The 15,088-nt window shown below is 40.8% G+C and overlaps 1 protein-coding gene across 4 annotated transcripts in view; it reads left to right on the top strand.

Annotated features, from left to right (window-relative positions):
- The window catches only part of si:ch211-266o15.1 (zinc finger MYM-type protein 4), a 29,177-nt gene extending 15,943 nt beyond the window's left edge, over window positions 1–13,234 (top strand). For 2 of the 4 annotated variants that reach the window (XM_012921335.4, XM_076877763.1), the window contains exons 18-29: window positions 778–910; window positions 6,433–6,548; window positions 6,638–6,749; window positions 6,836–7,087; window positions 7,454–7,530; window positions 7,960–8,092; window positions 8,174–8,325; window positions 8,422–8,536; window positions 8,724–8,981; window positions 9,076–9,187; window positions 9,269–9,337; window positions 9,662–13,234. In XM_012921335.4, coding sequence (XP_012776789.4) covers window positions 778–910; window positions 6,433–6,548; window positions 6,638–6,749; window positions 6,836–7,087; window positions 7,454–7,530; window positions 7,960–8,092; window positions 8,174–8,325; window positions 8,422–8,536; window positions 8,724–8,981; window positions 9,076–9,187; window positions 9,269–9,337; window positions 9,662–9,812 — 1,680 coding nt within the window. In that variant the 3' untranslated portion in view covers window positions 9,813–13,234. Of the gene's footprint in view, window positions 1–777; window positions 911–2,385; window positions 2,833–3,075; window positions 4,660–6,432; window positions 6,549–6,637; window positions 6,750–6,835; window positions 7,088–7,453; window positions 7,531–7,959; window positions 8,093–8,173; window positions 8,326–8,421; window positions 8,537–8,723; window positions 8,982–9,075; window positions 9,188–9,268; window positions 9,338–9,661 lie in introns of those variants that run through there. The other 2 variants (XM_076877764.1, XM_076877766.1) reach the window with 2 other exon arrangements.
- The last annotated feature ends 1,854 nt before the right edge of the window (window positions 13,235–15,088 follow it).

Raw genomic sequence — 15,088 nt, 5'->3', positions numbered from 1 at the left:
TCTGTGTGTATTTGTTCTCAAAGGGTTGGATGATTTTGCCTGACATTACTAGAGAGGGTCAATTGTGTATATTACTGGGTCCATTTTAATTTATTTTCTTTACTCTGTGGCATTCTGTACTCAAGTGTCAACTTCACGAGCACGTTGCAAAGATCGCAATTAACCTCAGCAGACTCTGTATGAAAAATGGCCGTAGCCACGGCGACATCACCTGTCACTTGCATTTTTCATTGACCTCAAAGATCTAAAAGAGAATAAATAAAAACTGCTTTGTTGAAACTACCTGAAGATTTTCTCCAAATGGTGCATCTTAGATACTTCACCCAAGCATGCTGTGTAAAGAGAGTCCACAGATCAAACAATATGTATTCACACTGTACAACTAAGTGTCAGTATGCAGTCCGAGTGACTCTAGTATCCATTCCTATTCTTAATGATGCAGTGAGTGAAGAGGGGGGAGAGAGTGGGGAAGACACGCAGAGGGTCATCTGCTCAACCTGTGAGCTAAACTGGTGCCCCAGTATCCATTGTTATTCTTAATAGAGCTGTAGTTCAGAAAGGCTGAAACCTGATCTTTGGACTTGCAGAGAGCAGTTTCACATTAAGGTGGCCTCAAGATTTACATCTCTGATGTCAAACAGCACAGACTGCTAAAAAAATGGCACCCTTTTTGACATTCAAATGATTCCTGTTGGAGAAACTGTCCACTGTAACAAATTTATGATTATGAGTCAGATCCGCCTCGTTTATTGTTACTGTTTGATACTTAATATGCAGGCCAGTACCCAGACCGATGCCATGCGTGTGCCTTCATCCCGTCGGCGTCAGATGAAGAACAAGTCCGTTCTCTGCAGGCCCTTCACCATGGACCAAGAGAGCATGTGCCAGCTGCCTTCCACTGAATCAGGAGGTAATTGCAGGAATCACCTCAACATGTTTTGCCTGTTGATTAGTGAGATTTGGGAGCTGAGCTGCACCACTTTCAGTAACTTCCTGACAGTAAAACTCAGTACAGCACAGCTACAAACACCTGCTGAATACACAGTGCACTAACAAACATGTACCGGTAATGCACCTTTAAAAAAAATTATAATTTCTGGAAGTTTTTAAATGGACATATGTTGATTTTTACACAAACCTACTACATTGTCTTTGTTTATTTTGGGTGTTTTACAAGTCACAGCTTTGCATGTTTGTATCAACAGCAATGATTAGATAATTTAAAAGATGTTTTTCCATATATTTAAATATTTATGAATCCCAGTGTCCTTACTTCTTACTGGAAAACTGTTCCATTAGCATTACCAGTGTTAAATTTATCAGCATTATTCCTCCTGTCAGCCAACAACAGACAGAGAATCAATATTTTATGTATTAAACGTCTGCCTCACATAAAACGAATATTTTATATAAGTCAACATCAGGGTCTCAGCTTAATTTTCTCAACTTTGTAAGATGGAAATGTTAACAAAAAAGAGAAACCAGTATGACTCAATAAAATTGTTTTCCCTAGTGAAACTTAAAAAAGGGAATCAAGATAAATAATATAAAAGTTATTCACAATATTAAAAATAATCATGTTCTTTTAATGCTGTTACTGTGAGTGCACCAAGGTTTTTTCTAATTAGTTTTTACTCTTATGTTTTTGACTTTGTGCTTTCAGTTTTATTTCATTTCTGCAAGTTTTCGATAGTGGATCCGTACAGTGGCTTTGAGGCGTCAAATACACTGCAAGTTAAGAAAACACCAGCAAATGGCACAAAATCACATAAAACACAATGGAAATAGAAAAACCCAATGTGAATTTTTTTTCTATTTTTTTCTGTGTATTGTGTTGTTTTGCAACATTTTTGTTTGCTGGTGTTTTCTTAAGTTCCTGTTCGACCTCTCAGGGCCACTGTAGGTTGGCTGATTTTCTTATAGATTTTATTGTTGCAAATATTTAGTTTGGGTTTAGTTTTTATTGTTTCAGTTTCAGTCCTTCAGTGTATGAGAGGCGGCACGGACATTATAATAAAAACACTAAACTCAAAGTGTTGTAGACGTTGAGACAAGTCTCAACAAACACTTTCCCTGAAGCATCATCAGACAGACTAAAACTATTATAGTTTCCTCTTTGTTTTTAATTTATTTAGATTTATATAAAGTTTAGCTCAGTGGGCTAATATTCTGATAGACTTGCTACCATTTGTGCCATCATTCACTAAGAGTTGACATTTTATGTGTATCAGTCACTGCTCCATCTAAACACCATGCACCTAAAATAAAAATGAATCCTATGCTCAGCAGCAGCGTTCCCGCAGTCCACAGCTGGTGTTTCTTTTTTGATATTTTTTTGTTCTTCAATCTTTGCTCACAATTAGCTGTTTTTAACAATTGCACCAGCTCTGCTAGATAGCTCCTCGCAGTCTGACCAACCGTCAGCTCAAGCTTCCACGCCACCGCAACCGTGCCCAAAATGTCAGGAAGAAACGCAACTGTGTGATGGCTTGCCAGCGCGTCTAACCGGGCGCCATTTCCTGGGCAAGAGAGAGACTTACTCAGACTGCAAGGTTTGCAGACAGCACAAGAGGAAGAGGGTGGAGGAAGAAGAGGGAGCGGAGAAGAAGCAGAAGAGGGCAGAGGATGAGGAGATGGAGAAAAAAGAAGAAGAAGAGGAGGAGGAGCAGCTTGAAAAGACAGATTGTGAGAGCAGGAGCGAGCTGTCGGGCAGGCAGACGTCGTATTACTGTAAGACGTGTTCAGGAGAGCCCAGCCTCTGCCCCGTGCCCTGTTTCGAGCTCTATCACACCCGACTGATCTACAAAGTGATTCCCGAACTGGAAACTGAAGGTGAGTTTTCCGAGCATACACAAATTCCCTTCTGCTTTATAACATGTAAAGAATAAAGCTTGTGCATTCAGCATGTGTGAATGTTTGTGAGTCTTACAACAACTTGCAGCCCTTTTTGTTTGTTTGTTTGTTTGTTTTAAACCTGTTAATGTTGTGCTTGCGTGATTTGTTGAAATGAATTTGCATTTTCCAGCTGACTTCTTGAGAGGGTCGAGTGTGTCACCCGAGTTTTTCTCTCCACAGCCTCCTGATCTGCCAACGTGAGACGCTCTCCTCCTCTTCCTCCGCCTCCTCCCCTTTCCCCCCCGAGCTCGGACACAGATTGAAAACTACAGGGTTTAACTGATGTTTCCACACTACTTCATATATATATTGTTTTGTTGTTTATGATTACCTCCAGAGCCTTAAGAACAAAGGCAAAAAAACCTCATTTCAGTACTTTTGTGAATTCGTACTTGTAATCTGGCACTACAAAGAAACGATGCACTTAAAGGGGCTTTCTGTGTATTTTTATATGAAGTAAAGACAGCAGTATTTATGACCTAATCATATGGCTGAGTATTTTCTTTCCGCTATGAGTATTTAGTTTGTATGGTGGGTATTTGCAAGAGATCCACAAAAGACAAGTCACTGACCTTACTTGTTTAAAAAAAAAAAGAAAAAGAAAGAAGAAGAATTGTGTCAAATGATTAAAACCTGTTATTAAATTTAATTTCATTTTTTTAATTATTATTCATGATGGCCCCTCATCCATACTACTATTCCTCCATTTCCTGTGATGTGAGAGGTTTTTTTTTTCTTCTTTATAAGCTGAAAGGTCATTTTTTTTAAAGTCTTCTAGCTTCTCAATAAGCTTCTCATGAAGATGATACCCCATTTGGAGGCATGTGGTTTTATTGTGTAGGATGGTGACTGCATTAAACAGGACCTATTACCCTTTTCTATATATACTGTAACAACTGTGGATGCTCACAATTAAAACAGCCCGTGACTTCAGTTTATTTGCAAGCAAAACATCCGGCTTCAGACTGCTCTTAAGAAACATTAAGTTTCAGGCTTTTTTTTTTTTTCTTTTTTTTTTTTTGTAACTCTCAGCTCTGTACAGACCCCACCCACCTGTTGTTAAGATCACAGGGGAGGGGGAGGGGCTAAAGCGGCTACATTCTGAGGGATGCTAGAGCGAGGGGCTGCAGCCAGGCCAAGTAAAAGATAAATGGGGATTATTTTCAACTGTGAATCATGCAAAGCTACTTTGGTAGAGTCCCGGAGTAAAAATCTACAACCATCTGCTTTAAAGCATTGGCATTAAATACTTGAATTATAAAAACAACAGATCCCCCTTTTACAGGTGAGGAAATCTATTAAAATCCAGCTGGAGTATGTGAGCAGTTGAAGGTTAGTAAATCCCCAACTGAAACCTCAGGTAGGCGTTCATCTTTGAGGGTAAAACTTGCGCTCACTTCAATGTCTGACCGGTCTCGAGTCTGGCAAACCTCATTCATTCGTTTATTTGATGTCAGTCTAACTTTATATCCTGTTACACTTTGTTTGATATGAATGTGTGATTCATGAAAATTACCTCACTACTGATGCAGTCTCGCGAAGCAAGTTTGGTTTCAATTCTGACTTGAGTTGAAGTCGAACTGATTCCAGCTGTGTGTAACATTACTGAACTTTATTTAATGACCCATTGTACACTGTTTTATTTTTAATATTTATTCCACTTTGCTGTATGTGCATCTGCATGTTTCATTTCCTCCTCATTTTCTCTGTTTTTTGAAAGTTTTGGTTGAAAGCAAGGACTGCAAATAAATTATATTTGCGAAAAAAAAAAAAAAAGCCCAGTTGTGATGGTTTATTTTATTATTTTTTTTATTGACATGTACAAATTTAAGATAACAGACATATTTGACCCTCACCTCGGCCTCTTGCCAACAAATGCTGACAAAATGATCAGGATGGAGCTCAGACTCTTAACATTGTGGCTCAGTTAAGGCAGTTAATAGTTTTAAGAGCCCAAAGTCTTCTGCTGGGATCGACATGTGTTACAGGAGGTGTTTTGTGGCCCAAATGCCACAAAGCATCTGATATTTGACTCAGGTGAAATACCTACACTCCTCTCCACCTAATGAGGTGGCTGCAGGTGACTTACAGGTCTCTTGTTTTCGTCCTTTCGGCACATTTGGGTCCTCTCGGCTGTTTTTCAGGTATAAAACAATCAACAGTAACAGTGTCTTGATAAAATATGCATCTTAAACATCTAAAAAGTACAGTCTGCATATATGTGAGGATGCCAAAATAATGATAAATGTCAGTGAAGCAAACCATGCTCGCCAGAGGTTTTTTTTAATAAGCGGTGGGACTTCATGATGGTCTTATTTTCTTAATAAAAATATAAACATTTGGACATTTTTCTGAAATGAAACCAAAAGAACGATCATTTGAACATTTGATGTTTATTTCCAAATCAATTTAATCATTGAAGTGATATAAAGAAAGGTTTTAAAGTCTTACATTTATTGTGATTATGTGAAGGTTTATTGCTATCTGGGATTTTTTTCAGTCTGATGATAAATGCATGTCAGCTGAGTCCTGACATGAGGCAGCTGGCTTTATTTGCCATCCCTGATGGTTCAAAAATGCAGGAGCAGTGATGAGAAATCAAATTTTCCTGATGGAGTGACCTGACACTCCATCAGAAAAGTTAGTCACATCTCAGTGGCGACATCTGCTGGCCACATGTTTGTTCAAAAATCAAAAAACTGCTGTTCCAATAAATCAGAAGACTCTGCAAACAGCAGATCTTTTGGTGTCACATTGGTAGCATTTTACCTTTTACCATAAGACTGTGAAAGGAATCTCTCTTTCCGCTTTTCCCTGTGTCCACATCCCAGATTTTCTCTGTTATTTTTGTAGCCGACTCCATCAGTTGGGTGGTTTTTGCTGTTGGTTTCTGTGGGTCACCTATAATCCTAATGATCAGCTGGTAGCAAAGACAGTTTGGTTAGGTCCAGAGCAGCTAGTAATGTTGGCACCAGCAGGATTTCCTTTTATTTCATTCACATGTTTTTATTAATAAATGCCACCTTTTTGTACACATACACCTACTTCTGATCCCTTTCTGGAGTGAATTAATAACAGCTGCTCCTTAGAGTCTGACTGTGACTGTAAGCTCAGTAATCTCAGAGGATTAATTTTTATTAGTTGTGCAATGAGTATCGTATGGGGAAACAGTAAAAATTAATGGTAGCTTTTTTTATCAATTTCATCAGACAGGAGCACAAACAGCTGGTTAAGATGAGGCCCCGACTAAGATTAAAAATGATTATTACAAACCCTGAATCATGGGAAAACTACTCGAGTAGAGTGCAGGAATAAAAACGTGGAGCTGGGAAGTATTAAGGGGTCCACTTTTATTCCTCTTGGCTAACCCCAAACTGTCGCTTTTTGGTCTCTTATAAAGTTTGTTTAATTGACCTGTGATGTCACAGTGACCCACCCCTGTGTCTCACCTTTAATCTTCCTCTTCTTCAAATCATTTTCTTCACATAAAAACAAGATTAACTCTTTCTTTATCTCCCTTTCATCCTCCTCTGGCAGCAGGAGAGGAGAACGTGAAGGTGTTAATGGTTCCAGTCCCAGTGCCGGTCTTCATTCCAGTGCCTATGAACATGTATTCCCAGCACACACCTGTTCCACTGCCTATGCCCATGCCTGTAGGTCCTCTTACTTTATATTCACAATCTATAAGGTTTAAATAATCGTTTCAGTAAATCAAACACTTCTTTCCATTTTTTTCTTTAAGGTTCCAGTACCCATGATGGTTCCACCACTGAACAAGGACACGAAAGATGCAGCTGTCCAGTCAGAGGCTTCTTTGGTGGAGGAAGAAAAGCAGAGAGATGAGTCCGGTGCAGGTGAACGTTCTGATCCTGGGTTTAATAGATGTAACACTTCCAGCAGTGTTTTCATGATCCTCTGGGTTTGTATGTGACTGCTCTAGACCAGAACACCTCTGAGAGTGGAGACATGAAGTCTGAAGTGGTCGCTCCCACAATCCCTCATCACGGGGAAACTCTGAGGGAAGAAGAAGACCGAGCTGACCTACCACTTACTCAGACTTCAGAGAAGAATCCAGAGGCAGCTGATCCAGAGCCAGAGACGAGCCAAATGACAACCGACCCTCCTGCCAGCTGTGCTGACGATCAACCACCAACCTCCCCGATGATGGACTTGGAAAATGACTTCCCTTCTAGTGAGATGTGACATCACTGATAGTCAGCTGAAGAAAGCATAACATATACTTGATTCAGATTTGCTTTAGCAGTATATGCTAAGTTCAAGAAGAAATCCAGACAGACAAGATAAAATATAAAAACAGAAATTCTCAGTATGATAGCTCCATAAGTTTGATTTTGGAGGGTTTTTTCTTATGTTTTTTAAGCTGCTTCTCCTTCCAGACTCAAACCAGGAATCCTGTGCTTGTTAGGTGAACATTAAGCCACTAGATATTGTGGATGATTAATAGATATTAATAAAAGAATAGAATTAATACAGAGGAAAGATGAAAATCATCCACTAACAACAGAAGCAGGATAATTGGAAATGTTTGTTTTTGCAGAGTCACTGCATCAGAAGTCATGTGCTCCACAGCGAGGAGTGAAGAGACCCAGAGAGGGCTCGTCTGGCCGGAAACGGGTACGACATAATTGATCACGAGTCTCTTTTTTCCCCCTATGATGGACTTTGGAATTTGCCAGCTTATTTTATTACTTGTATATTTTAAAAGACAACAAAAAATCACCTAAGCTATGTTTAATCATTTATCTTTTGAATTATACTGTAAGAGCATAACAAATCTTCCATGCTTCTATTTCCACTATTGCCAGTCAAGGGTGCTTAGGGAATTGTTTTAAATGTGGAGGCACTGGGCAGAGAACCCATCAGGATGGGGGCGGGGTTTATTTCCCCATACCCTGTCTGATTATGTTGCTGAAAACTCCTACTGATCCAAAAACCAGGACTCAAAACAAAGAATGCTTCCCTGTACTTCCATGTTATGTTGTTATGATGTTTAAAATGCACCTAATTTGGCCATAAAAAGCTTTTTTCCCATCAACTATCCAGGGTCGGAGGAGGACTGGTTCTCTGGAGCGTGGCACAACCATGGCACTTTCTGCTACCTCCAAACTGAACCACCTGTATGGGGTTAAAGCCTGGAGAAGCTGGGTCCAGCAACGCAACAAGCAGCCACAAAAATGTGAGTTTTTTTCCTCGTTCTTGATTAATTTTCTGTTTAATCTGCACTGCCTGCGCTTTACCTTCATTCTCCCCGTAACAGCCGATCCAGTTCAAGTGAAAGAAGACGTCCTTGACTGCAACTCCGCTGAGCTGAGCTTCGGTCTGTCTTGCTTCATCAAAGAAGTGCGACGGCCCAACGGAGCACCCTACAGCCCGGACAGCATCTTCTACCTCTGTCTGGGGATACAACAGGTGCCCACAAAAAACTGCACAACTGGTTTCCATCATGTTTCTTTATTTTTCTCCTAAAACAACCCTCTCCGTCCCCCACCCTCTCTGTTTGGACAGCATCTGTTTATGATGGGTCGCATAGAGAACATCTTCACCGACCAGCTGTACAATCAGTTTGCCTCCGAGATCTCTGGGATGCTTCAACTCTGGAAACCAAAACTACTACCTAGTGGTACGATGAATAAAATAGATTTTATTCAATTATTCCTCATCTATTTTCTTTAATGGACATAGCATTGTAGCAAAACTACGAATTAATTCACTCTAGGGTATTATCTTGATACATATTTACAGTATGTTTATCTTGCTTTAAGCACCAACCAGCAAACAAAAAGAGCCAGACATCTCTCTTCCTCCAGGTGGCGTTGTTTCCTCCCGTGTCGAGGAGTCCTACCTGTGGGAGTGTAAGCAGCTGGGCGCCTATTCACCCATAGTGTTGCTCAACACGTTGCTCTTCTTCTGCACCAAATACTTCCACTTCAACACCGTGGAGAAGCACCAGCGCCTGTCTTTTTCCAACTTCACCCGCCACTCTAAACCCTGCAGCCGAGCCGGCAAAGTCTACTACCTCCAATTCCAGAGAAGCAGTGCCAGTGCGCCCAGCTCTGAAGAGACAGGTGGGCGTCGTTGACTGAAATCATGTGAATGACTTTAACTAAAGTATGCACAGAAGTAGAGATCAGCTGGGTTTTTGTGTCCCGTTATGTCCAGAACGACTCAGAAAAAGGCAGACGGAGAACGAGGGGGACCTGGAGATGATGGAGAACGTCACCAACCCTCTGCACTGTCCTGTCCGACTCTATGAGTTCTACCTCTCCAGATGGTGAGACTCACACACAGACAAACTTGCAATCACTGCTGCAGGAATGAAAACTGAGCGCATTACTTTCTTTGTGCACCACAGCCCGGAGTCTGTGAAGAAAAAGACCAACATGTTTTACCTGCAGCCCGAACAGAACGTCCACACACACAGGTCAGAGCTTCGTTATTACCCCGAGCTTAGCTGTGAAACCATTCGTGTAGGCGTTGCTTCTTGAATTGGTTATGGGTGTCTTGTTATTTTTGTTTCTGTATTTTCTACAAAAGTAACACTTCAGCAAGCATTTCAATGCTGTGTGATCAACACAAGCTAACGACACAGAATTTCCTTGTCATTTCCCATAATTTTTTTGAGGTGAAAAAATGTGAAATTTTCTGTCCATAAAATTTCACAAAGATCAGCAAACAGAAAAAACTTTATGTTGACACTGTAAAGTGAAAATAATGTTTTTTATCATTTCCATTTTAACCTCAACAGTCCCCACTGGTACACTTCTCAGCCATTGGATGCCGCCACTCTACAGAGCATGCTCACTCGCATCTTGGCTGTCAGAGAGGTTCAGCAGGAAGAGGAAGCAGTGGTTCTCGCGTCCTCGTCTGCGCCTGCCGAATGTGGCAGCTTACAGTGATGCCAAGCGGCGTCAGGATTAAAATTAAATTAAAACTGTGCTCATCGGTCACATCGGACGGAGGCTGACAGGGAAACGGAGCGAACAGAGACGCGATGAACGGACGCTTCGGGTTTGTTACCTCAGCAGCAGTCACAGAAACGCACAACGAGTTTACAAACATCTGATGTTATTAGGCAGGAATCTCTCACACAGCTTTCAGTGCCCGGGACGTCAGATGTGCTTTTTATTTCAGATACAGACTGGTGAAAGGTGACGCCCATCTGAGTTGTCTTATTAGTGTCACCTTTTTTTTGCTTCAACCCTTTTTGTGGAGAATAGTGAACCCGACGCAGAAGGTTGCCTTTCTGGCAACACGTCACATGATCAATAACAGCATTTTGAGCAGATACTGTTGTGTGTTTGTGCACTGCTGCCCCTCAGTTAAAGGGGCTGCTTTTTCCAGATCATTCCCTGGAAGCCCCGTTCTGTCCCTCAGTGACCCTACAACTTAATTTTGAGGAAGATGATGAAGTCACAGAGCGCCGGGTGTGACGACAAGGGCGGATGCTGAGCAAAGCTTGTGCTGGCGTGACTGGTGATTGATGCCACTCGCTTTCAGATTTATCCAGAAGTTTCTGCAACTGTTTCTTCTCGTTATGAGGTATATTTTTACCACATCTGATACAGATCTACAGCAAAAAGATGGTCCCAGTCCACCTGGAAAGTGTTTATCCATTTGTACAGAAACTGGTTGGAGGTGCACATGCTAAATCCCTAAAATAATTATTTACACCTGCTACTAGACAAAAAAAAAACATACTCGCCGTATTCAAAGCAGCTGGTTGTAGTGCCATCTGTCGTTCTTCTTCTTATCCAGGGCCGGGTTGTGGCGGGAACAGCCTAAGCAGAGAAACCCAGACCTCCCTCTCTCCAGCCACTTCCTCCAGCTTAACTGGAGTTGGGGCGTGTTCTGGGTCCATCCCACAGCCTCGTCCCGATAGGACATGCCTGGCGCACCTCATCTAGGAGGTGTTACCTTGACATCCCAAATACTCACAGAAAGGTGATTATTAGGATTAAAATTTAATTTTATGCATTATTTCAGCCCCTAATGTCCCAAAAATGGAAAAATTTCCAGAAGAAATTGTGAAATGTACTAAATGTGCTATACTAAAAATAGCAAAATTTAGAGAAAATAAATGAAATTTAGGCCCATTGCAAACACCACCACAAGTCTACAGCGGCTGTGTGAACTATTCGCAGTTCACAGTGAATATCTCTGCCTTAAAAAGTCCAACTCGCTCCTGACCTGATGCGTTCATTTTTCAGCTGAAAATTGGCTGTACCTGAACACCGAGCTCTCCTCAACAACTCATTTTGACACAAAAGTTTCGAGGTCTCCCAAAGCTAGTAACGGGACTTCCAGGGAGAGATCCAAGAAAAGCCAAAATTCAAACTTTGAAGGGCAGATGGGCCAAATGTCAGGTGTGGTTTTTTTAATATATTTTATGGACAGACCTTCTACTCACACCTTGTATTTTAATCCGTTAAACTGCATTACATGTCGAGTGTAAATCCCGCATCATACCCATCACTTTGGATGTGGATGACTCTTAATGGTTGAGATCTGATTAAAACTTTAAAGTGAACCTATTCTGCTCCTTTACTAAAATAGCTTTGCATGATTCGTGGTTCAAAGTAAGCAACCCAGTTTCAAAGCAAAACATGTAATAGAGACACTGGACCACCTTGATCATTTCTCGCTTTGCCTCTCCAAAATGTGAAATGGACACACCTGCAGAAGTTGCATTACCAGCAGGGGGAGATAATGTATTTAAATCCACAAAGTCGGTAGTGAGCAAGAAAAGTATGAAGTACATACCAGGATCCTTAATCTTTAGAATCGATTTAGCTCGGGGGCTAATATGTATATACATGTAAATGTGTTAATAATGTCTGTTTAAAAACTTTCTCATGATTATTTTCATGTTGGTTGAAATAAAATATCTCCCTCTGCTGTTACTGCAACTTCTGCATGCGTGTACATTTCATTTTTTGGAGAGGAAAAGCGAGAAATGGTGGACCGTGATATCAGGTTGAAATAAGCCATCTCTTGCTCAAGTAGCTCCTCCCCCTTTAGCCCAGCTATCTTCTCATTGGCAGCTCCTTGTAAAGAGAAAGTGGGCGGAGTTTCTGTTTTCACAGCCAGAAGCTTGTGCCAGAGCTTTCTGCTCTCACTGGGTTCGTAATCTTGCACACACAGACTGGCCATCGTTAAAATAATAACCCGCTACTGTAAAACCCTATAAGAGCACAATAGGTCCCCTTTAATATTGATCAGTGTAATCCTTCTGTTAACAGCAAAAAGTGCACAGTGCCTCTCATCTTTTCTTCTTTTTTTAATGAATTATCAGATATGATATAGTTCCCCCATTTCTTTATTTATTCATATATATGTCCCATGTGGCCTTATTTCACTGCTATGAACTTTCCATTTTCCGTGCTGTAGGAGAATCCGTTGATATTTTCTGTCTCCTTCTTGTAGTGAACGGCTCACTACGAGTATACAATCGGCTAAATTCTCAAACCCCGAGGCTGACTTTCCCTTGTCTCCTTTCTTTCCTCTCCACTTTATCCCCTCTGTCCTTCTTGTTTTTCACTCCCACCAGCTGGTTCCCAACTTAAGGAGTTGGCAGATTTTAGAAGAGCAGCAGACAAATCAAAAGTATAAAAACAATACTCTTACTAACTCCTAAACCAGAGGTTTTCTGTATTTTAAACTCTATGTGTGCTTTTCTTTGTTTGGAGTCATTCCGGTTTTCTGTGAGAGACTTTTGATGAGGAATGAACTCTGTGGTTGTTTTATCTTTGTTGCCACACCCAGGCGTGTCCCCACATGCTGGACGTTATTAGGCCTAAACCCAATTGTTTTGATTGTATTTTGCTTCTTCCTTTCATGAGCAGTTCACAGTTCTGCTGTTTGAGCAGGAACTTAGGGAAAACCTCTGGGATAAACTGGGGTGTGTTGCTCTGTTGACCTAATGAAAATATGAATTTGTTCGTTCTCGTTGTGGACGTCGGGGAGCAGTTGCGTTCGTACAGCCTTCGTTGTTACTCATATTGTTTTTGTTAATGGATGGATGGATGTTGCGGTGTAAACTAGCCACTCGCTGACATTTTCCAGCACTTACAGTGTTTACTGATGGTGAATTAACACACACAGAGCATAACTGTCACCATTGCTGGTGTAAATGAAATATTACTGTCTCAATATTACAGCTGCTGTCTGAAACCTCCTTTTTTATTTCTTTTTATTTCTTCATGATTTTTCAGTGAGAAGAGGCCCAAAGATGGTGTGATGTTTTATGTCATGCACAAAATGCTGAACTGCCATTAAGTATTTAAAAAAAATGACAACAAATAAAACAAAATCCATCATATTTCATCACATTTCTTTCTTATTCTTATTTCTTTAAGTGACTTTGGACATGTGACTTGGGTGTTGGTCCCAGGTGGATGCAAGTATTTTTATTTTTATTTAAGTATTTTAGAAACAGCTGATCTGCTGGGACGTGTTGGCTCTACAGTCTCCATGGTTTTATGGTCTGTATAAGAGAAAATACCCAGTGAGAGGCGGTTCTCTGGGTGAAAATCTCTTGTTGATGCCAGAGGTCAGAGGAGTAACTCGACTCAACTTAAGTATGCAGAAGAATCTCTGATGCACAAAACACGTCAACCTTGAAGCAGATGAGCTACAGCAGCAGAAGACCACGCTACAGTGCTCTTGTCAGCTAAGAAATATAAGCTGAGGTGAGACTTCACATGGCCTCACCAAAATTGGACTCTAGGAAATTAGAAAAATGTTACTGGAGCTGATGGGTCTTGATTTCTGCTGGATGGATGGATGGACGGATTCAGACAGTAGGGTCAGAGTTTGATGTGAACAACATGAAAGCATGGATCCATCCTGCCTGGTGTAATGCTATTTTCTTGGCACGCTGTGTATCAGCTGAGCATCATTCAAACGCCACACCCTACCCGAGTATTGCTGCTGAACATGACCGTCCCTTTATGACCACAGTGTACACATCTTCTGATGGCTGCACCCGGTGGGAAAACTCAAGCTCAACTCCTCTCAAACTGGTTCATTCAACATGACAATGAGTTCACTGTACTCAAATTTCATCCGCAGTCACCAGATCTCAATCTAATAGAGAAACTTTGGAATGTGGTGGAACAGGAGATTCCCATCATGGACGAGCAGCTGACAAGTCTGCAGCAACTGTGTGACACTGTTGTGCCAACATGGACCAAAAAGCACGTTGTTGAATCTATGCCACGAATAATTAAGGTGGCCCTGGCAAAACGGTGTCCAAGCAAGTACTAGAAAGTGAGTGGTGAGCGTACATATGTGGCTTATCAGTGTGGTTTATATGGAAAAACAAAACAGGCACGACTAGTAGTGTCTGTATGTGAAACTGCTGTTTGTTTGGTATACACACGGCAGGAAATAAGGTAAGGCACAGAAGGTCGATTAATGTTTACTAAATCCTTGTGTCATGGGTCAGCTGCATAATGGAGTCGCGGTTTCATGACTTCTGGAAAACAGGCATTCCTGTTATTCAAGAGGAGGCAGACACCTTAACGGCTGATAAATCCCAAAACTGGATTTAAAAAAAACAGACGAGAGGAAAAAAGATCAAATAAACTCAGTGCATTAGATAACAAACAGTCAGCTTTACTTTGACTTCAAAAACAATGCTCTAACTTATCTTTATATCATCTTATATAGGTTTGAAAGCATTCATGATCATTCCTGTGTATATATGAATAAAAAGCAGAAACTACAGGCACACCAGAGGAAAAAAGGGGAGCAGTTTGTGGACTGAGAGCTGAGAACTTTGTAAATGATGTGCATGCTGCTGATTTTCTTTTTTTTAGTTCCATGTAAAGGAAAGAAACGGAACCAGGAAGTGTCCAATCATAATGACATTTGTTTGTTATCTGTCATTTAAATATTCAGGATAATGTATTTAAATCCACAAAGTCGGTAGTGAGCAAGAAAAGTATGAAGTACATACCAGGATCCTTAATCTTTAGAATCGATTTAGCTCGGGGGCTAATATGTATATACATGTAAATGTGTTAATAATGTCTGTTTAAAAACTTTCTCGTGATTATTTTCATGTTGGTTGAAATAAAATATCTCCCTCTGCTGTTACTGCAACTTCTGCATGCGTGTACATTTCATTTTTTGGAGAGGAAAAGCGAGAAATGGTGGATTATTTCCCTTC

Source organism: Maylandia zebra, linkage group LG19, assembly GCF_041146795.1.
Source record: "Maylandia zebra isolate NMK-2024a linkage group LG19, Mzebra_GT3a, whole genome shotgun sequence".
Taxonomy (NCBI): Eukaryota; Metazoa; Chordata; class Actinopteri; order Cichliformes; family Cichlidae; genus Maylandia; species Maylandia zebra.
Note: the sequence above shows the minus strand (reverse complement) of the source record. Positions and strands in the feature narration are given on the sequence as shown.